This window comes from Lithobates pipiens, unplaced genomic scaffold (genome assembly GCF_037356315.1).
Source record: "Lithobates pipiens isolate NorthernLeopardFrog02 unplaced genomic scaffold, aLitPip1_a1.2 Scaffold_28, whole genome shotgun sequence".
In the NCBI taxonomy this organism is placed as follows: Eukaryota; Metazoa; Chordata; class Amphibia; order Anura; family Ranidae; genus Lithobates; species Lithobates pipiens.
This window is the reverse complement of record NW_027507789.1, coordinates 204,329,631-204,352,889: the sequence shown is the minus strand read 5'-3', so window position 1 is coordinate 204,352,889 and position 23,259 is coordinate 204,329,631. Positions and strand designations below refer to the sequence as shown.

Sequence of the window (23,259 nt, the reverse complement as noted above, 5' to 3'; positions counted from 1 at the left end):
TGGATACCATATATACCTGTCACACCACCATTTTATCTGATGCTCCACAACTTGGAAGACCTATTGGCGCTAGAAGGGACTGTTTTTTTGTATCTCTATAATATATATATATATATATATATATATATATATATATATATATATATATATATATATATATATATATATATATATTTTTTTTTAGTAGAGACCCTAGTGAGGGGTAGGCAACCTCAGCCCTCCAGCTGTGGTGAAACTACAAGTCCCATGAGACATTGCAAGACCCTGACAATCACAGGTATGACTCCTAGAGGCATGATGCGATTTGTAGTTTTACCACAGCCGGAAGGGCAAAGGTTGCCTTCCCCCTGCCCTAGGGAATAAAATGGTGGGTGTTGCAATTTTTTTATGACACACTGTATTTGCGCAGCAGTTTTCTTTTTAACACAATTTTTTGGGAAAAAAAAAAACAAACAAACACTAAAGTTAGCCCAGTTTTTTTTGTATAATGACAAAGATGATGTTACGCCGAGTAAATAGATACCCAACATGCCACGCTTTAAAAATTGCAGACCACCTTCCGCCACCCGCAAAAGTGATCTAATTGGCCACTCGGATCACTTATGCCTTAAAAAGAATCGCCGGCTGAAAAATCCAATACCAGGATGATGCCTGTATGTGTAGACATCATCCCGGTATAACTACTGAAACCCATAAACGGTTAACCACTTGACCTCTGGAAGATTTACCCCCTTTATGACCAGGCCATTTTTGGTGGTATTTGATCACAACTGCGGTTTTTATTTTTTGCGCTATAGACAAAAAATTACTGTCTGCTATAAAAAAGAAACCCAATAAGAATTTTTTTTTTTTTTTTTTTAAATATCGAAATTTCTTCATAAAATTTAGGCCAAAATATATTCTACATATTTTTGGTAAAAAAAAAAATCCCAATTAGCGTATATTGATTGGTTTGCACGAAAGCTATAGCTATGGTATGAAATTGGCTCTCGGGTACTGGTACCGCCATCTGGGCTAAGGGAACCCGCCAGAGAAGCCTTGCGGCTTCACAGCTGGTTTCCTACTGTGCATGCGCTGCTCTTTGTGAATGGGAAGGGGGGGGGGGGGGGGGAGCTGTGAAGGTCCAAACTTCTGGTTCACTTCACTGCGGCCTTCGTCTGATTTTGACAGGTACTCCCATCTCCCCCAAAAGGTGCCAAATGTGGCAGCGGAGGGAGTGTTCGGCAGACAAGCGGAGCTCCACCCAAAAGAAGAAGGTAATTTCTGTTTCATGTTGTAAATAAAATATGGGTTTATGAGAGATGCAAATCGCTGGCATTTGGTTTTAATGTCGATTTTACACAGTGTCCCAACTTTTTTTTGGAATTGAGGTTGTATGAAGGGACCATCAGATGGGAGCTCAGTTGGGCAAAACTCAAGGAACTCCTAGCCACCTCTGGAGGAACTAGACGATCCATGAAACTCTTATTCAGGATGGCTGCTCTAAGGTATTACCCTGTTGCAAGGTTCAAATTTGAGACCTTCTCTGAGGTATCATTCATCTCCAAATCTTGTCCGATGTTTTTTTGGAAGCATTGACCATCTTCAATCTGACGATCTGAGATCCCCTAAGGCGCATTTACAATAGTTGGGTCCGGCTCAGTTCTTCGGCAAAGCGCAAGCCCTCTTTGGATCTCAAAAGCATCAACTAGCTATAGGTTGCATCAGAAGACCTCCGATGGTCACACCCTGAAAATTTCCCCCCAAAGCATACTCGGGATTAAGCGGACCGTTCCTCTGCTTCTAGATCTTGAGGACAGGAGTAACGTTCTCGACATCCATCCTCTCAGTTTTGGCAAACGCCAAATAAATGAGTAGACCCAACACATTCACAGCAACCAGTAGGTGGAACATGGAATCCCAAGATCCGGTGATGTCGAGGAGGTAGCCAGAGAGGTAGACCCAAAGGATTCCTAGGCCAGAGACACAACAAGAGTCAAGGAAAGTATTACAAAAATCAGATCTAAAAAGTAAATAAAAAAATAAAAAAAAATTGTGCTTGGCCTGTTGGCAGTTAATCAAACATTAATTAAACTGCACTAGAAAATAACAGCTGGAATGTTTGTGCTAAGAGCACCCCCCCTCCAGGGTGTTCTGTTGACCACAAACATCCAATCCTAGGGTGACAATGCTGTTCCTCAATGACAGTTGGATAAATGAGCGTTGTCACCCTAGGACAGGAAGCGAATTACAAGAAGGATCACTTGGTGAAAACAAAGGAAAAAAGGCTGGAAAAAATAAAATAAATGCAGCCACCACATCTGAGCAAATGGTAATCTGCGATATATTACATTGTTCTTGGGTTTAGATCTATTTTGCATTTCTCTAACGGAACATGACCACTTGTCATGTCACAGTGACCTCTTGTGGCAGACATTGATTATACATGCAATTATTATCCTGGCAAAAACTATAAACGCACTTTATAAAAACTTACCAAACACAGAACCGCCAGTGTTGGCCACTCCTAAAAACAAAAAAGGGAGTTTATTTTTTTGGACTTCTTTATAAAAGTACAAACACTACACAGATACGTGCTCATTGGTCCTGACATGGAGAAGCTATATTGTCCCAAACATTTTCTTTTTGTGCAGGGAGGGGAAGAAGCCCATTCAAAACACAAGAGAAACAAACTTCACATAGAACTATCACAAAAATGCAACTCAATGAGCAAAAAATGCTAAGAATTGGCCACTGAGCCACCAACCGTGGTGTCACAATCCTGGCATTAATATAATTTCTATGGGGGGTATTTACGGAAGGCAAATACACTTTGCACTACAAGTGCAAAGTGCACTTGAAATTGCACTTGGAAGTGATGTCGCTGTAGATCTGAGGGGGACATGCAAGGAAAATAAAAAACAGCATTTTAGCTTGCACATGATTGGATAATAAAAATCAGCAGAGCCTCCCCTCATTTCAGATATACCCCTCAGATTTACAGAGACTGCACTTCTAAGTGCACTTTCAGTGCCATTTCAAGTGCACCTTTGCACTTTTACTGCAAAGTGGATTTCCCTTTCGGAAATAACCCCCCTATATCAGTGATGGTGAACCTTGGCACTCCAGATGTTTTGAAACTATATTTCCCATGAATTCTCATGATGCTCAACTACATTTCAGAGTGCAGGAGCATCATGGGAAATGTAGTTCCAAAACATCTGGGGTGCCAAGGTTCGCCATCACTGTCTTATGTCTTCTATTTTCTACCAGCAATAGTTCCTATGTTGTGCCTTTCTTCTGGTTGGTCAATTCTTTTTTGGGTTTTCCAGAGATCTCATTGGGTTCAAGCTGATCCAGTCAAATGCATGTTCTAAGGCTCTGATTGGTCTATGGCTGGTCAAATCCAAATTCATGTACTCACCAAAAAGGAATCCAGAACAGGATGGAGCAAGTTCCTGAATGTTAATGGTTAGGCCACTAGGAAACAGAGGGAAAGGCAGTCCATTATTGTCAATCTGATAATCCCAAAAACTCAGAATACAAAAAAAAAAAATAGAAAGAAAGAAAAAAAATGGGTGTCTCCAATGGGTATAAGCCGTATGCATTATAATTGAAGTGTTTTAGTTGATGTTGGCTCTGTGGCTATTAGTGATAGTTACGCAGAGTTAATTTCTACTGTTAGGCACGCCCCCAGAACTACATCTCCCATGAGCCCTGTCATATGTGAAGTGTATGAGCAGGCTCTGAGGAGTCAAGGTGGCAGCATTGTCTTGCTGGGAAAGAAATGAATGTATAGACGTGGAGGGGGGCAGAGAGGGTTTGGGATAGGGAGAGTTCTGTAGTTCAGCAGGAAGAGCCAGGAATTCAGGTTGGATTTCAGTGCACCACAGCAGCATTTTATCAACCTAGAACTATGCAAAATCTCAAGGCTCCCCAGTCTACAAAACCAAAAATGTCATCAATGGGAAACCGGAGCCTGGGATGACATACATAACCACCTGAAATTAACTTCACACCAGAGGTCCCCCCCATCACATCAGAGGTCCTCCCTTCCCATCAGAGTCCTCCCAGGATCACACCAGAGGTCTTCCATCAAGTCAGAGGTCCTACCTTCACATCAGAGGTCCTCCCTGCACCACACCAGACGTTCTACATAATATCAGAGGTCCTCATTTCACATCAGAGAACCTTCCCTATCACACCAGAGGTCTTCCATCATGTCAGAGGTTCTTCCTTTGCATAAGAGGTCCTCCCTACATCACACCAGACACCCTCTGTCATATCAGAGGTCTTCCCCCATTACACCAGACGTCCTCCTTTCACATCAGAGCTCCTCCATAATGTCAGGAGGTCCTCCCTGCATCACACCAGAGGTCCTCCATTCACATCATGTCCTCCCTGCATCACACCAGAGTTACTCACTTCACATCAGACGTCCTCCATCATGTCAGAGATCCTCCTTTCACATCAGACATCCTCCCTACATCACACTAGAGGTCTTCCCTCATGTCAGAGGCCCTACCTTCACAGCAGAGGTCCCCCTTTCCTCGCCCTATTTCACCAGAAGTCCTCCATCATGTCAGTGGCCCTACCTTCACATCAGAGGTCACACCACCCCCTCCCCCCCCAAATCATGTGAGAGTGCCCCCCATCACATTCATTAGAGTCCCCCATCATATCAGAGTCCACATAACATCACCCCTATACCTCAGAAGCCCGCTACATCTGAGTCCCCTCATCACATCAGCGCCCCACTCCCACCACCACATCAGACCACCCTCATCATAGACCTCCCAATCACACTGTCCCATCACAGAGCTCCCCTAGCATACAGTCCCCTCTTCATATCAGAGATTTACCTTTTGGTTCCAGAAGGAAAGGGCAGGAGGTGGAGATTATCTGGAGGAGGCAGACTAACATCTTGTCCTCAATGTTGGAGACAGCCCTGCATGCCACCTACCCTGGATTAGAATCATGCACCGCCATGGTGCAGGCGAGCCGGTCACCATAGCAACAAAAGACGCCGTGTGTCCTGGCCCTAGAGGGTCATTGGTTGTTATGGTGCTGGCCCGTCCACACCATGACAACTCAAGATGCAGATTCAGGGCAAACTGGGTCCTGTGCTCGCAACACCCCGGAGAAATCCAGACGGTGCCCTGGTTGAGAAACACTCACAGCTAACTGCAGGAAGTTAGGATCTTACTGGCAGATCAACAGGTATTTTATTGTACATTTTTTTTTAAAAAGGGACAAACTATGGGGAAATGTGCATGAATTGCAGAGCTATATGTAGACTGGGGCCAGCATTAGGCGAAGCTCTTGCCTTGTCCTGCATGGGTAAAGCACACGTTCCTTTTACCATTTTTACTTTCTGAGGTCACATTGTGAAAATTCAGGGAATCACGTGACCTTGCACAGTCCACTCACGGAAGCTGTCCTTACCTGTGGTTAAAGGTTTGCAGGGCCAACGCCACCGAGATAAAGATCAGGGCTTGGCAGAAGCTTTCAGACTGCCCTAGGAGGAGGATGAAGATACTGGAGAGCCCCATTCCTATGACCTGCAGAGACAAGGGGCACCATTAGAGGAGGGGAGAGAATTCAGAGGCTTCGGTCATTATACAGAAAAACGGCATACTGGTACCTGCATGAGCTTCCGTACGAAGACGGGTTTATATCCTGAAGGAGAGAAGAGAGGAGAGTCACTTAGACATCTCTGAAGACCATTGTCATCATACACTGTAGCTTAGTGGTTATCTTCCTTGTAGCACAGGCGTCCTGGATGCATATCCACCAGGCACACCATCTGCTTGGGGTCCATATTACCCTCCTGTGTCGGTGCAGGTTTATCCCCATGTGTTTTGCTTTCCTATCACAGTCCAGTAACTGGATTTGGCCCAAAATGACTCAATACACGAATAATGGATTGGAAGCGTCTTTATGGCAGGGGTTGAGATGAATGGACATGTGCAATTCCTTAAAAAGTGACCCTGCCAGGTTTTAAAATAATTCCCTGCAAGAGAAAAGCTATACTAACCTCTGGAGTTGACCCGCGTCTTCTACCAACCAACCGATCCAGTGCTGCAGCCTCCATAAGATTCTTCTGCATTAAGCAGATCTGGGAGAGGAACACAAGGGGGCGCCAGCTAAGTGCAGCATCAATGGGTTTTGGTTGATGGTTGATGCTGCACTTAGCTGGCGACCCCTTGGTGTTCCTCTTTTGTAATTTCAGAAATTTGTTCCCGTCTCAGGTGGAGTTGCCTACTGAAGTACATCACCCTATGGAATTTTTATGAACTCCTTATGTACATTTTTATGAGCTACCTATGCTACACAAGCATATATCTAGGGGAGGGGGTAGAGGCCAACTCATGTGGATGGTGCTTTAGCCATGGTACATTCCTCTGATCCCTTCGTTACTACAGAACTTCAGTAGTGATGTAGAGGGTTGGAGGATGGAACTACAGCAGGAGGCGGGGGCACAGGCAACTGACACTCTGGGAAGTGTCAAACGCTAAGAGTCTAAGAATGAGCAAATACGACTCCAGACGTTACAGTTACCGATAGATAGAGGATATTTGGCGGTGCCACACCCTAGGAATTACTACCTGGCGGCGCAGTTGCAGCATCTGGCGGGTTGCGACTCGGAGCAGGGAAGAAAGTTAAGAGGAGGGATCAGGATGGTAGGAGCCCCACATGAACTTATGGCCGAGGTCTTGGAGGCAGACTCCTTTCAGCACAGTAACTCTGTAACCAAGATGGTGGGTAAGATATGGAAAGCGGTGAAATTAAAAATGGGCTACACTGGGCTGCCAGAATTTACACCACTCTGGGATAATAAAAACCTACCGGAATTATTTAAAATAGGTAAGATTAAAAAGGTGGGAAGGGGAAGGCATAACCAAATTGATCCAACTTTATGACGGGGGGGTCCTAAGAACATTCTCGGACTTAAAGCAGGCCTATGATATACCACAACAATCATTTTTTAGTTACCTACAGGTGAGACACGCCTTAGCAGCACAGTTCGGGGTACACACGCTACGGTGGGATAAAGCACCTCTACTTTGGAAATTACTTACAACGGACAGGGCAAGTGGGTGTATATCAGAAGTTTATAATCAGTTAGGTATGAACCTAAACCAGGAAGTTGATCACCCGAATCTGAAGAGGAAGTGGGAAGAGGACATAGGGGAAATATCAGAGGTACAGTGGAGGAGAATAATGGAGCTTGGGCCGGTGATGTCGGTCTCCCCCTCTCAAAAGATCTCACAATTGACGTTAGTACATAGGGCTTATTATACACCCAAGAGATTATGTTTGTTTGGCAGGAGAGCCGATGATAGCTGCCCTAGATGTCGGGGACAGGGAGACCTTCTGCATATGATGTGGCGCTGCCCAAAGTTATTTCGGTATTGGAGAGAGGTGGTGGATACTATCAATAAGATCTTTGAGTTAGAATTGGTAATGAACCCGATCCTGTGTGTGCTGGGTTGTAGACAAGAGCAGAGAGAACCAAAAAGTACTACGGCGGCAGTGGTACGTTGCTTATTCCAAGCACGTAGGCTGATCGCGCAAAGATGGCAAGCTGAGAGGGCCCCGTTGGTGAGTGAATGGACCCAAAGTATTAATGAACTAGTATGGAAAGAGAAGACACTATATGTAAAGAGAGGGAATTTTAGAGTGTGGAAAGAAATCTGGAGGCCCTGGATAAATGAGATGGGATACCCTATTGATTAAAAGGAACAAGTAGAGGGAGATATAGGTGTTGTGGTGGTGGTTTACCGTAGTCTCTGTGCTTATTTGAGTGAGGGGGGAGGGAGGGGGATGGGGGGGGGGGGGGGAGGGGGGGGGAGGAGGGAGGGAGGCAAGGGGTAAGGGGGGAAAAGGTCAAGAAGCAAAATTAGGCTGTCGTTGTTAGTAGTTTCTTTTTGTTAGAACGATTTGTAACTTTTGATGGAAAATTGAATAAAGAATATTGAAAATAATAATTATAGGCCACGATGATGAGGAATCATGCCGAGACATAAATGAGCTGTAAGGTGATTAAGTCTCTTGCATAGGATTTCCGATGTGGAAGAAAAAAAAAAGAAAAAAAAAAAAAAAATGAATGAGCAAAAATTTCCCTCTCTAGATGTGCAAAGCTGGTCGAGACATCCCCAAAAAGACTTGCAGATGTAATTGCAATGAAAGGGGGTTCTACCAAGTATTGACTCAGGGGGGCGCTATACAAATACATGCCACACTTTTCACATATTTGTAAAAAATTAAAAGTAAAAAAAAAAACATTTATCCTTTTCCTTCTACTTCACAATTATGTGCCACTTTGTGTTGGTCTATCACATAAAATTCCCAATAAAATACATTTATGTTTTTGAACAACATGACAAAACGTGGATATTTTCAAGGGGTGTGAATACTTTTTCAAGGCACTGTATTGCGAAAGATTGATTTCCATATGGCTAATGACCAGTCACTTTATTAAAGGATCTTTCAATCTATTAAATCTTCTGCCCTTGTTGTTGTTTTAACTTTGGATAGTAAAATATTTTTTTTTTCTGCCAGTAAATACCTTATACAACCCACTCCCTCTTTGTCTGGTCATTAGCCTAGGCTTATGACATCATGCACAGCTCTCTCTCTCTCATGAGCGTTTGCCAGGAAGGGAGGGGGATGAGTCATAAGAGGGCCAATGAGAGCTGCAGACCTGGAGGTGTGTGTCTGTGTAAATCCAGGAAGTGAACAGGCAGAAGCTTCATCTGCCCACAGTTAAAATGGCTACAGCCAGACTCAGTGGAGGGAGATTTCTGCAGCCTATTTGGCAAGTACAGAATCACAGTATATATAAAATAATATGCAAAGAGGTTGGAGGGAAGCTTCAGAATGGCAAAATGTTTTTATTACAAATTACGTGAGCAGACTGCAGTTTGTCTTTAAATGTATAGCCGCCGACCATGTTCATGCCTTTGCATAGTAATAACGCATGTCATTTTAATGCATGTGTTAATGTGCGTTTTGCTGCAATACAACAAAAACCAGGATTACAAAGCACTGCGGTATGGTTACTGCATACAGGAGGAGATTACAAAGAGGTAGGTCTATAACTGATGGCTCGGGTCCAGTAGGTCCTCACCCAATACCAGACTGCAGCCAACGCGGAGGTCCAAACCAGCGGAGGTCTTACCTGTTTTAATGAGGTGGTCCGATAGGTGGCCGCCCATTATAGCGGCTGGAATGGCGGTAAGCCAAGGCACTACATTGAACACCAAGCCCTGGAAGAGAAGAGGACAGGTTGGGGGGGAGGGTCATCCATGGCCTTTTTTCTGGAAACAGTTAATTTTTCTAAATTTTTTTGATTTAGTAAACTGCAACAGGTGTGATGTCCTCCTTATCGGCATCATCACTTTAAAATGTCACTCCATCACGAATTACTTGCACCCCGTTGGTGATAAACTGCAGTTCACGTGTGATGCAGGTGGGGGGCAGCACACCTCCCACTGTCAACCAATTCTCCTAAAGCAGAGTTGCACAGACAACAGTCTATAGCAGTGATGGTGAACCTTGACTCCCCAGGTGTTTTGGAACTACATTTCCCATGATGCTCAGGCACTCTGCAGTGTAGTGGAGCATCATGGGAAATGTAGTTCCAAAACATCTGGGGTGCCAAGGTTCGCCATCACCGGTATATTCTAGCTTCTAGATTTTGGAGACCAAATATGCAGATGGTGAGCTCTAAAAAAAGGGCAAAATGGTTTAAGGTTATACACACACACCATCAGATTCGCTGCTGATTTTTTCCTTCAGATTTACCAAAACCATATAATATGAGGTCACACCTTAGGAGTTTCAATTTGTATGCAATCAGGCAGGCCCTTCACTACATGGTTTTGGTAAATCTGAAGACAAAAAAAAAAAAAAAAATCAGCAGAAAATCTGATAGTGTGTATGGGGGCTTTAGAAAGTCAACAGCTTTTCAACCATAAACCTATTAGATTGCAAGCTCTTCTGGGCTCTTCTCTTAATCCTCTTGTATCGTATTGTTTTATAACTGTATTGTCTCCTTCTATATTGTAAAGCGCTGCGTAAATTGTTGGCGCCATATAAATCCTGAATAATAATAATAAACTGAAAAGCCTAAACCGGAGCTGGCCTTGAAATAATCGGCGCAGTTCCAGTGTCAGGTCAGTAGATGGCGCATGATGATCACAGAATGTAACATTTAAAGGGATAGTCCATTAGTTCTGCATAGCAGGAGATGCTCACCTTGGAATCGGGGAAGCGGTTCTTGAAGAAGATTGGCACCCAGGAGAAGAGGGTGAAGGAGCTGCTGGCTACGCTGACCTGCCCGATGATCACAGCCCTGAAGAGATAACAGGTAAGAGTTTATAAATACAAAATCAGTGACTGGCTGGGATTACACAATGACATTTTCATTCAGGCTGGGTTCACACCGCTGCGGGGGGAGAACCGGATGTGATTCGCACAGCAAATCACATCCGATCTCCGTAGCGCTGCGAGTTCAGCCATACAGATAGTATGGCTGAACTCGCAGCGGTCCCGCAGCAAACTCGCACGGGACCCTTTTTTGGGTCCGCAACGGAATCGGATCGCATGGGGGTTCACACCATGCGATCCGATTCCTGTGCGAGTCGGCAGATCGCACTGCAATATGCCGACGGATCTGGGGGTGTCATTAACATAACATTGACACCCCCAGCCGTCCGCATAGGGCAGTGTGAACTGCCGGCGGGAGGTATGCGATGCGGGAAAACGCCGCGGATTCGCGGCGTTCCCGCATCGCAGCAATGTGAACCCAGCCTAACCGCTAAATATGACCTCCGGCCTTCCCTTCAGTCTTGCACAGTTGTACCGGCTTCCTCTCCTGGACTAAAGTGGTTGACTCTCATTTCTCCGCACACTGTGAGCTTCTCACAATGTGCATTAGAAGCTGCAGCAAGTCCTATAGAGCCCGCTTCATTTGATGGCTGGCGAACAACCTGTATCATCTAGCCCTTTCCTACTGGATTTCAGTTCTTTCAACCATGGAGGCTTAGCATCACATGCGGGCGTTCTGCATGCAAGTACAGCCTGCCTAGGAACACCCACTTTTCCAGACCGATGCCCACTCAGCAAGGAATTTTGAAATTTGCTTAAAGTGTTACTAAACCGACAACAGTTAAATCAGTCTGTATATGCAGCAAAGCATGCTTGTTATACTCACTGTGGAACCTAAGGGGTTAATCCTCCGCATTGTGTAAAAACGCTGTCTTCTCTGATCCTACCTTTCTTCCACTGTCCCCAATCCATCTGCTGATAGTAGAGAGCCTCGGGGGGCACTTTGCACATGCTCAGTTTGATGTGTATTGCTAGAGAGTTTTTCTTTAGAGGGTGCATGTGATCAGCACAGGGTCAATCAGCACTGTCCAGACAGAGGGTCAAGGGTCCTGCAGCCTCATAGAACAGTCAGAGGAGAATGAAAACTCCTCCTGCAAGCTTTAACCAGACACTGATAGAAGTCACAAGACTGCTATACACTGCTGATGAGAAAAGGTATTTAGCAGTTTATATTTACTAAAATAATTGCATTCCCATGTTCTGTGTACTGTGGGAGACCAGATATAGTGAATGCAGGGTCCTGGGTTTAGTAACACCAGCTTCTCCCAAGAGCTAGCCCACTGCTTACATTAGGGCTGATGGTTCGTGAGATGAGTACTGAGGCAGGAAGCTGTGAGGTTTTCAGGAAGCAGCACCCTGCCGGCCCCTCCCACCAGCCCTGATCTGCCTGCATTGCATAGAGAAGCACAGAGATCCAGTGATGAGGTCACTGGGCCTAAAAATGCATGCGTCATTTTAGCGTAATGCAAGGCAATGCAGCATATAGGCGTGAACACCACCCAACTGCTGCCATTACCGTTATGTCCCTTGACGCTGCATTATGGTTGTGTTGGGCAACGCTGCCCAATGCATCCCAATAGCTGTGGTGTGAAGCAGCCCTTACTCCACCAGACCCCCGTGAGTTAGACTCGCTCATAGGAATAAATGCACAGGGAGAAGAGGACCCGGCGGGGACATTTTCATTGCAATGGCTGTGCTATGCTGGCCAGGTCTGCACTTCCAAGATCACTGGAATGGGTTTGGCAGGTAAGTGTTTTTACCAGGCAGCACTAAGAGGGGCAAGTCATTGCTTAGTAGACAAAATGTACGAAGGGAAAGTTCTCCTCCAATTTAACAATGCAAATCTCAACAAGCTCTGTCAACATGCCTTATAGCGCTCCATTGGTTGATGAGCCTGTCCTTCATAATATAAAGCCAATCAGCAGGCTTTGGGGGAAGTACTAACAGATAAAAGGCTCCTACTGAGTCTCTATACATACACACACGAAAATCCCCTATGGTGGACTTTAAAGGCACACCAAGATAAAATTGGAGAGTATGGAGAGTATTACAGTGCAAAAATGATTTAGTCATAGTTAAACATAGTAGCTAAAATATGCACATGAATATAGAATGTGTAAACAGTTCATAACATTGTCACCATATTCTGAAAAGACACATACGAGATCCTCTTGCACCCAACGCGTTTCGGAGTAGTTTTCGCCTTCTTCAGGGGTGGAATTTTGAAGAGGAAACTATATGTTTTTTGGTGACAGGGTGGATTTTAACATTCCATCATATCCAGCATGTCCTGACATCCAGCAGATGGCTGGACGACCATCAGTAATCTGCTGGATGTCAGGACGTGCCGTTTGCTTTCAAGACTCTGGCTTAAGTTGACATCCCCCCCCCCCCCTCTAAAACAGAACCTCTCCTTCTGCTTTGGTTGAGTGTCATCAGCAATAATCAGGATCTCTCCACCTCCAGCCCCAGTGAGTCCTCCTGGCCACTCCCCCTCTGTGGGATGTGGAGCGGGCGGTGGGTCGGCTCCCTTGGTGACTTGAAACACCATATAGTCTTAAAAAAAAAAAAAAAGCTCTTCTGATGCCTATGCTATTGAAGTAGAGAGTCAACAAATGCAGATCTCACTGATATATGTATCTTTCCTGTTTTTAAATGCAATATGACCAAATGTTAAAATTCACCCTGTCACCAAAAAAACATATATAGTTTCCTCTTCAATATACACCCCTGAAGAAGGAGAAAACTGTACTCCAAAATGTGTTGGATGCAAGAGGATCGCATGTGTGTCTTTTCAGAATATGGTTACAATGTTGTGAACGGTTTACACATTCTATATTCATGTGCATATTTTAGCTACTATGTTTAGCTATAATTGTTGTACTATAATACTCTCCAATTTTAACTCAGCGTGCCTTTAAAGTCCACCATAGGGGGAATTTCTTTTGTTTCTAATACTGAATGTGGCACTATAATTGCATAGCATTACCATTCTATTCTCTTCTTCTATACACACACACACACACACACACACACACACACGTACCAGACGGGAGCCTTCTTTAAGAGGAGTCTCCAGGGCATGTTGGTCTTGGCCGATGTAGCAAAGCCTCTTCCTAAGTCAGAAAACATTCTCTGATCTGTGGGGAAAGAAAAAAAAACACGTTTAATTATATGAGAGTAGCAGACTCATAATGCACCTGTTCACCTTCATCTTTTTACTTTTTGGTGTATTCATAAAAACATTTTCAGAGCTAATCATCCTGCATGTTCTTATTCATAAGAATAGAGTGAGTCAGGCACATTCTGCATTATGGCCACTAGATGGAGCTGATGAACATATGAAAAAAGTACTAACTACTGCAGGGTTTCTGAACCAGGGTTCCATGGAGCACAAGGGTTCCTCCAGAGGTTGCTAGGGGGTTCCTGGAGCAAGGAACAATGTCTGCCTCTCAGATAAGTTTCCACTGACCCCAATGATCTTTTTAGCCATCTATAAAGGGAATACCTCTTCCCAATGACCACAAGTGTGAGGAGCATTCGTCCCACTGAGCATAATGTGTCAGTTGTCTATATAGGAATTTTTAGCAAGGGTTCTCTGAGACCAGAAAGTTATTTCAAAGGGTTCCTCTGTTTAAAAAGTCTGAAAGAGACTGAACTACTGTACGACTATAAGCTCCATCTAGTGGCTATACTGTGGTATTTTCCTGATCCACAGTATTTTTCGGAATGAAAAGCAACCGAGTTGGAGAGAAAATAGTTTAACATTTTTATTTTTATTTTTTTTGGAGGCATTTACACAGAATGAATGTACATGCAGATTTGCAGGATTATTAGCTCTGCACATTTATTATAAATGAGTCCCTTTGTGTTTCACAAAGCATACATCCAAGTTTCAGTGGTGCCAACGCGATTCACAATACAGAAGTGCCATATTTAGGGTACACATGCCATCCATCTACAAGGCAACGTCTAAAGTCTTTTACAACTAGAAGCCGCCTTCAAGGTATAGACCCAGCCCTATACAGCTTCCACACCATCCAGCATCTAATCATTCATGATTTAATCATTCCTGCAGTTTCAAAGACTGGCCATCAGCCACTATAGATATGAACACCATTGTTCTGTGGTTTCCATTGCTGCCTTTCCTCTATTGCTTGGCAGCCAACACTGAAGGAAGCAGTTGGGGGTTTCCCCATAGACAGTGAAAGAGCCGACCCAATCACACAAAAAAAAAAAAAAAGTGTTAATGTAATTTTCAATATATTTTTAACCCCTTCCCACCCAGCCACGGCATCCATTTTACTGGGCAGTTACGCCCATGGGATGGGCAGGTCAGCCTGATCACACAGTCCCCAATAAGCTGTCACAGTGGTCACATGATCAGGACCTGGTCCTGCAGGCTCCTAACCATTACTAGAGAACGGTAGCGGCCTTTGACACATTAGACAGCCATGGACCACTTTTCTCACCACCAGGAAACCTGCCCCTGTGAAAGGCCATGCAGCCATCGCTGGAGGGCATGTAGGTAGGAAGTGGCTGAAAAGCAGCTGTAGGCAATTATCAGCACTGAGATGTTAACATAGGACAGGAAAAAAAAAAAAAAAGGATAAAAACATATTACATTTTATAAAATTGTTTACGGTGCACAGTGCTTTAGCAAGCTAAAATGTTATCAAGTTAGGGTTTACATTTACTTCACGAGTCAGGTTTAGGGGTTCCATTGCGTTTAAAGGGTCTTCTAATCAAATCAGCAGCACCCTAGGATGCCAGAAGCAGCCTTTTCTCCAGATCTTTAACATCGCTGATCAATCTGAAGCTGTCCCAGGGTTAAATCCAGGCATGACCAGAATAATTACCGTAAATAAATAAATGTTTTTGGCTAGAGATATGATTACATGGGCTTATTAATGACCATCCAGACTCCATGTTTCTTTTTATCATGCCAAGTCAAAAAAAGAAATATTACCCTTGATTGGCTGAAATTTGCAGCAGATTTTCCCTCTGCTTTAGTCCTACTCCCTCTAGGGCAGAGATTTGCAATTAGTGGACCTCCAGCTGTTCCAAAACTACAAGTCCCATCATGCCTTTGCTTCTGGGTGTCATTCTTGTGGCTGTCAGAGTCTTGCTATGCCTCATGGGACTTGTAGTTCTGCAACAGCTGGAGGTCCGCTAACTGCATATCCCTGCTCTAGATTATCCCAGATGTACAGAAGGGAGACTTACTCTGCATGTAAACAAACAAGATATTTGGGGATTCTGACCAAATCCTTTTGGGTGGAGCACCCCACTCCCTCATTAAGTACTTCTCATTAGTGACCACTAATGTCATGGTGGAGACCTCATGTTCTCCCATATAGAGGAGTATAGAGGAGTATAGAGGAGTATAGCTCCCATGGTTCAGAGAAGCAGGATCTCCTAGTCTATGGATAGTGTAGGACCCACTAATCATGGGGTACTTTGTCGCAGTAAGTGGGCTTAAGCCCCATACAGCAATATGGTGTGACCAAATCCCCATATTTTTTGAAAATGTCTAGGTGTTTTTAAAAAGCCTTGCTGGAGGTAAATGTTAGTTTTGCATGTGTGCGATGTAATATTTTTTTCTTCTTACTTTGCATGTAGGTGCCTAGGCAGTAGCTCCAGACTAGGGCAAGGAATCCAGCAAAATAAAAGACATAATCCCAGCCGTACCAGTCCTGAAGAAGAGAACCAGCTCCTCCAATCAGCAGTGTCCTGCAACATTGAGACAGAGTGTGAATACAGCAATACACACACCAATCACTGCTTATTTTTGCCTTCCCCCATTTTAGTTGTAGTGACAACATCATTTTGTCCCTCTGTGCTTCTTTATGCAATGTAGCCAGATCATGGCTGGTGGGAGGTCCCAGCAAGGTGCTGTGCATAACTTCCTGAAAACATTACAGCACCCTGCCTCAGTACTCCTCTTAAAGGATAAGTTCACCTTTGGGAACATGTTACATGTTCCACCCCTTTTTAATATGTTCCCAATGCCGTAGTCACTGCGTGATCCCCCCCCCCCCCCCCGTGACAGCAATATGGGGAGAAGTTCCCCATACTAGCTGTCGCTTTTTGAAATCAACGTGGCCGTGCAGGGTTCTGCCCACACGGGCACGTCATTCATGCACAGAGCTCTACAAGCAACTACAAGTCCCAACAGCCTTTGCAGATTTCGGCTTGTAGTTCTCAATGAACTACCATGGCACTGCGAGCACTGTGGTAGTTCAATGAATCTTCCTGCCCATACGGGATGTACAGGCATGAAAAGATACCCTGACAGATCTGGAGGAGACCTGCATGGCACCAAAAATAAAACAAACACACACTTTTTTTTTTTTTACTTGCAAATGTACATTTTCTTTTTTTTTTTTTTTTAAAGTAAAATTTATACTTTAGTAGCCCTCGGTCCTGAAGCAAACAGTGGGCAGGCTTGTGGGAGGATTTTTTTAAATATAAAAATTCCTTGATAGGAGGATGTCAGTGGAGCAGTTGCACCTAGGGCTAGGCAGACTTCATTGGCATACAAACTACCCTGGCCTACAGATAGGTGCAAATAAGAGACAAGAAGAAAGAAAAGAAAGACCAGCGCTAGAGGATCACAAGAGAAAGACCAGCGCTAGAGGATCACAAGAGAAAGACCAGCGCTAGAGGATCACAAGAGAAAGACCAGCGCTAGAGGATCACAAGAGAAAGACCAGCGCTAGAGGATCACAAGAGAAAGACCAGCGCCAGAGGATCACAAGAGAAAGACCAGCGCTAGATTCCGAAGAGAAAGACCAGCGCTAGATTCCGAAGAGAAAGACCAGCGCTAGATTCCGAAGAGAAAGACCAGCACTAGATTCCGAAGAGAAAGACCAGCACTAGATTCCGAAGAGAAAGACCAGCACTAGATTCCGAAGAGAAAGACCAGCACTAGATTCCGAAGAGAAAGACCAGCACTAGATTCCGAAGAGAAAGACCAGCACTAGATTCCGAAGAGAAAGACCAGCACTAGATTCCGAAGAGAAAGACCAGCACTAGATTCCGAAGAGAAAGACCAGCACTAGATTCCGAAGAGAAAGACCAGCACTAGATTCCGAAGAGAAAGACCAGCACTAGATTCCGAAGAGAAAGACCAGCACTAGATTCAGAAGAGAAAGACCAGCACTAGATTCAGAAGAGAAAGACCGGCACTAGATTCAGAAGAGAAAGACCGGCACTAGATTCAGAAGAGAAAGACCGGCACTAGATTCAGAAGAGAAAGACCGGCACTAGATTCAGAAGAGAAAGACCGGCACTAGATTCAGAAGAGAAAGACCAGCACTAGATTCAGAAGAGAAAGACCGGCACTAGATTCAGAAGAGAAAGACCAGCACTAGATTCAGAAGAGAAAGACCAGCACTAGATTCAGAAGAGAAAGACCAGCACTAGATTCAGAAGAGAAAGACCAGCACTAGATTCAGAAGAGAAAGACCAGCACTAGATTCAGAAGAGAAAGACCAGCACTAGATTCAGAAGAGAAAGACCAGCACTAGATTCAGAAGAGAAAGACCAGCACTGAATTCAGAAGAGAAAGACCAGCACTAGATTCAGAAGAGAAAGACCAGCACTAGATTCAGAAGAGAAAGACCAGCACTAGAATCAGAAGAGAAAGACCAGCACTAGAATCAGAAGAGAAAGACCAGCACTAGAATCAGAAGAGAAAGACCAGCACTAGATTCAGAAGAGAAAGACCAGCACTAGATTCAGAAGAGAAAAACCTGCACCAGAATCAGAAGAGAAACACCAGCACTAGATTTAGATGAGATACACTTTTGGTTTTCCTCAGATTTTGACGTTTTTGTAGCAGATCAAATTGATACTGCTTCCCCTGGAACCTCCCACGAGTTTTATTAATTATACTGCAAGCACTAGACTCAGAAGAGAAAGACCGGCACTAGAATCAGAAGAGAAAGACCGGCACTAGAATCAGAAGAGAAAGACCGGCACTAGAATCAGAAGAGAAAGACCGGCACTAGAATCAGAAGAGAAAGACCGGCACTAGAATCAGAAGAGAAAGACCGGCACTAGAATCAGAAGAGAAAGACCGGCACTAGGTTCAGAAGAGAAAGACCGGCACTAGGTTCAGAAGAGAAAGACCGGCACTAGGTTCAGAAGAGAAAGACCGGCACTAGGTTCAGAAGAGAAAGACCAGCACTAGATTCAGAAGAGAAAGACCAGCACTAGATTCAGAAGAGAAAGACCAGCACTAGATTCAGAAGAGAAAGACCAGCACTAGATTCAGAAGAGAAAGACCAGCACTAGATTCAGAAGAGAAAAACCTGCACCAGAATCAGAAGAGAAAGACCAGCACCAGAATCAGAAGAGAAAGACCAGCACTAGATTTAGATGAGATACACTTTCGGTTTTCCTCAGATTTTGACGTTTTTGTAGCAGATCAAATTGATACTGCTTCCCCTGGAACCTCCCACGAGTTTTATTAATTATACTGCAAGCACTAGACTCAGAAGAGAAAGACCGGCACTAGAATCAGAAGAGAAAGACCGGCACTAGAATCAGAAGAGAAAGACCGGCACTAGAATCAGAAGAGAAAGACCGGCACTAGAATCAGAAGAGAAAGACCGGCACTAGATTCAGAAGAGAAAGACTGGCACTAGATTCAGAAGAGAAAGACCGGCACTAGAATCAGAAGAGAAAGACCGGCACTAGATTCAGAAGAGAAAGACCGGCACTAGAATCAGAAGAGAAAGACCGGCACTAGATTCAGAAGAGAAAGACCGGCACTAGATTCAGAAGAGAAAGACCGGCACTAGATTCAGAAGAGAAAGACCAGCACTAGATTCAGAAGAGAAAAACCTGCACCAGAATCAGAAGAGAAAGACCAGCACTAGATTTAGATGAGATACACTTTCGGTTTTCCTCAGATTTTTACGTTTTTGTAGCAGATCAAATTGATACTGCTTCCCCTGGAACCTCCCACGAGTTTTATTAATTATACTGCAAGCACTAGATTCAGAAGAGAAAGACCGGCACTAGAATCAGAAGAGAAAGACCAGCAGTAGATTCAAAAGAGAAAGACCGGCACTAGATTCAGAAGAGAAAAACCGGCACTAGATTCAGAAGAGAAAGACCAGCACTAGATTCAGAAGAGAAAGACCAGCACTAGATTCAGAAGAGAAAGACCAGCACTAGATTCAGAAGAGAAAGACCAGCACTAGTCCTCTAAAAAAAAAACATAAGTAAAAGAATGAGCCATGGAGGGAAACCCCAGAGGGAAATGTAGATGAGATGTAAAATTGGAAAAGACAGATTTCAAAAGTCCAGTTTACCCGCACTGGGAGCCACAGCCAACAAAGCTGCAGAAGAATCCACGTTCCTTGTCACGGACTCGCACAGCGAACACGCTGCTTAAAGATGGAAAGTGAACTCCTAGAAGATAAATACAAAGAATTATTGTTACATAGTATACAGAAGGTGGACTAACAATCCCAGTAAGCAAAGAAGTAGTAGTGAGAAATTTTTCTTTGCTTAATGCGAAGGTTAGTCCACCTTCTGTGTTTTAGCTTCATTTTTGTATTTATATGCACTTTTTTTATTACATTTGAAATGTTTTATTGAGCCTTGATATTGCGCTGCACTCCTTTGTATAATATTGACTTTTGGATTATGTGAAAAGTCTTTCAGTGTTCAGCTGCATTTTATTTTGTCCATTTGCTCTTTGCGCTGATTGTATTTTATTTTTCAATGTGAAATGTGTAAATATGTGTTAATATAGATGTGTAAAAATATTCACTAAAAATAATATAATATTATATAATAAATTATTATATTATATTCACTAATGAAGCAAACAAAAAAAAGTTTTAATTGTCTATCGTTTATAAAATAGACGTGAACAAAAGAAGAAAAAAATAATAATTAAATGGAGGAGAATAGGGAGTTAATTAATGCTGATTAGAGTAAATTAAGGGATTAAACAGAGGAACATTTGTTTATCCCTTTGATCTGCAGATTAAGGAACAAAGATTAAAAAAGAAACAATGTTGGTGGTCACTAATGAGAGGTACTTAATGAGGGAGTGGGGTGCTCCACCCAAAAGGATTTGGTCAGAATCCCCAAATATCTTGTTTGTTTACATGCAAAGTAAGTCTCCCTTCTGTACATCTGGGATACCCTAGAGCAGGGATATGCAGTTAGCGGACCTCCAGTTGTTGCAGAACTACAAGTCCCATGATGCATAGCAAGACTGACAGCCACAAGCATGACACCCAGAGGCAGAGGCATGATGGGACTTGTAGTTTTGCAACAGCTGGAGGTCCGCTAATTGCATATCCCTGGTTTAAGGTATCGGTCCATTTGTACGAGTACTGATACTTGTGCAAATACTTGGTATCAGCACCGATAATACTAGTATTGGTGCAACCCTACTATTTAGGGCTCCTTGCACTTGAGACGTTGACTGTGGAACAGATGGCTACCTAAGTCCTGGTCTGCAGCCTTATTACTCTTGGCACTGTGCAGACAGACTGAATAAACAAAGCAATGTTTACACTGAATCAGACTTGTGATGACAAATCAGAGGGACAGAAAAGATAGATCTAAGTGATGAGGAAAGTGGTAAGGAGATGCATGGCATTAGCGTCCACTTGTGATAAATGGGCACCTGGAGATGGCTCAGTCACACCAGAAAGTCAAATTCAATTCAAGATGCTGGTCAGTGTGCCACCCACCCCCCCCCCCCAGCACATCACAGGTCTACCAATACAGAGGAATTTCCTTGGCCCATGGTGCATTTTGCTACCTCTAGACATGACAAGGCATCTGGTGGGATCATGACTGATGGGGATTACTACAATGTAACAAAAAGATGGGGAGCGGATGGGAGGACCCCTTTACCATTATCCCTGCCCCAAAAATCCTGTGTGCCCATGTCTCACCTTGTAACAGTCCCATTAGGAAGCGTAGAAAACTGACCAGGTAGAGGGACGCTGTGGTGGCACGAGCGGCCAGAGGGGTAACAATTGTGATGAGCCCCCATAGCAGAGCGGACACCAGGAGGACTCTTTCCCCGCCGACTCTAGAGAGGGGAGACAGAATGTTATCAGCAGGAAGAGGACATGATACACAACCCCCCCAACCCACAACTAAGAACTGGGTGAGGTTATCCCAGCAGCCATCTATTCTCTCCCTTTCATGTATCTAGGGTAGAATGGTCAATACAAGTTCAAACTCGTTACAAAAGTTAAAACACAATTTAGGCTTTCACACAGATGCATGAATTATCCTTTTATCGTTTGTAACATGATTATCTCTTATGATTGGCAGCTCCATCTACTGGTCATAATACAGTATTTTTTACAATATACCTCAATTGACAACAATACCACATTATGGTCACTAGATGGAGCTGATTATCCCAGGAAATGATCATATTACAAACAATACAGCGATCATTTGTTGTTCCAGTACAGATCTTTAAGACGATTATTATACATATACCCCATACAGCTCCCTTCCAGACACTTTTACATATGGAAATATTTAAAATTTGGCACCACGTTATTTTTTATTAAGAAAATATTATTATATAATATATTATATGGATCCCCCCCCCCCCCCATTTAACATGCCAAATGTGTAGAGTGCGTGCAGTAGTGATCTGAAAAGGTAGGAAAAGCAGCTTCCTACAGCAGGGAGATCAGATTACACACACTGCAGACTGATTCATATTAGTAGAGACATGCCACTTTTTTAAGTTCTAGTGGGTTGGTGCCTTCAAGCGTGAAAAAATAAATAAAAAAATATTATATATATATATATATATATATATATATATATATATATATATATATATATATATATATATATATATATATATATATATATATATATATATATATATATATACACACACACACACACACACACGATATAATAATAATAAATTATTAAAATTATTAATAACAGTACTAAATAATAATAAATAAAATGTGTGTTTGATCATGAATATATTTCATACTTATTTGTACATTTTTTTTTTTAAACAAATAATAAAAGATTTAAAAAATCAGTTCATAAAGAAGGGAAAACTTTTTCCCCCATCATGGTGGGAATATTCTGCAAGCTATAGTAATGAAAACAAAACCTGGCCACAAGGGCGCCCCCTACAGTGCTAAGTTTGTTGTTTGGTTCCAGCTACTCACTTGTCGCTCAGGTGACCTCCGGCGATCTGAGTCAGGCAGTAGCCCCAGAAGAAGCTGCTCAGAGCCAATCCGGTCTGCTTCTTGTTCCATCCAAACTGCTCGCTCATCGACACCGCGCAGATGGGCAAACTGGAGCGAGCGCAGTACAGGAAGCACGTCCCCGCCAGGAGGGTGAACATCCAGAGCCGAGCCTCCCACCTGCCAACACAGAACCAACCATTTCTTTCAATATCCCAAAATGACACATCACATCCAAAATTTACAATGTATAAAATATAGCTCACAGAACACTGATCAATTTTTATACAATCCACCATTTCCACGTTTTCTTTATGGTCTGTCAAGTATAGTGGCCACTCAGATTTTTATTATTTTTTTTGCTTTTGTGTGCGGCCATTTCTCAGCAAGACATAGCTGAGCAGGCCTGAAACACAGGGCCCGCGGATAAGGCAGTACAGCCAGCCAGCCTGTCCTGGGCCCAGGCCCCATCAGTTCAAAAGGGGGGGCCTGGGCACCTGCTGAGCAGAAGCGAAGACTGCCCTGCCTTATTGGCAACTATTGTGGGCCCCCCCCTGTAGCTCTGCCGCCTTCTCCCCTTTCTTCCACCGGCAGCACTGCAGGGGGATTATCTGCGTCCTCACTACCCTGCTGTCCAAGCTCCTGTGTGCACCCACCTCCTTCCCAG

At 43.6% G+C, this 23,259-nt stretch overlaps 1 protein-coding gene across 3 annotated transcripts in view; it reads right to left on the bottom strand.

Annotated features, from left to right (window-relative positions):
* Positions 1-260: 260 nt before the first annotated feature.
* The window catches only part of SLC17A9 (solute carrier family 17 member 9), a 36,464-nt gene continuing 13,465 nt past the window's right edge, over positions 261-23,259 (bottom strand). For 2 of the 3 annotated variants that reach the window (XM_077460330.1, XM_077460331.1), the window contains exons 2-13: positions 22,575-22,772; positions 21,309-21,448; positions 19,701-19,800; positions 15,986-16,107; positions 13,421-13,514; positions 10,243-10,339; positions 9,164-9,251; positions 5,624-5,658; positions 5,425-5,540; positions 3,404-3,459; positions 2,477-2,506; positions 261-1,952 (exon numbers count right to left, since the gene is read on the bottom strand). In XM_077460330.1, the coding sequence (XP_077316456.1) occupies positions 1,783-1,952; positions 2,477-2,506; positions 3,404-3,459; positions 5,425-5,540; positions 5,624-5,658; positions 9,164-9,251; positions 10,243-10,339; positions 13,421-13,514; positions 15,986-16,107; positions 19,701-19,800; positions 21,309-21,448; positions 22,575-22,772 (1,246 nt within the window). In that variant the 3' untranslated portion in view covers positions 261-1,782. The remainder of the gene's footprint in view (positions 1,953-2,476; positions 2,507-3,403; positions 3,460-5,424; positions 5,541-5,623; positions 5,659-9,163; positions 9,252-10,242; positions 10,340-13,420; positions 13,515-15,985; positions 16,108-19,700; positions 19,801-21,308; positions 21,449-22,574; positions 22,773-23,259) is intronic. The other variant, XM_077460332.1, reaches the window with a different exon arrangement.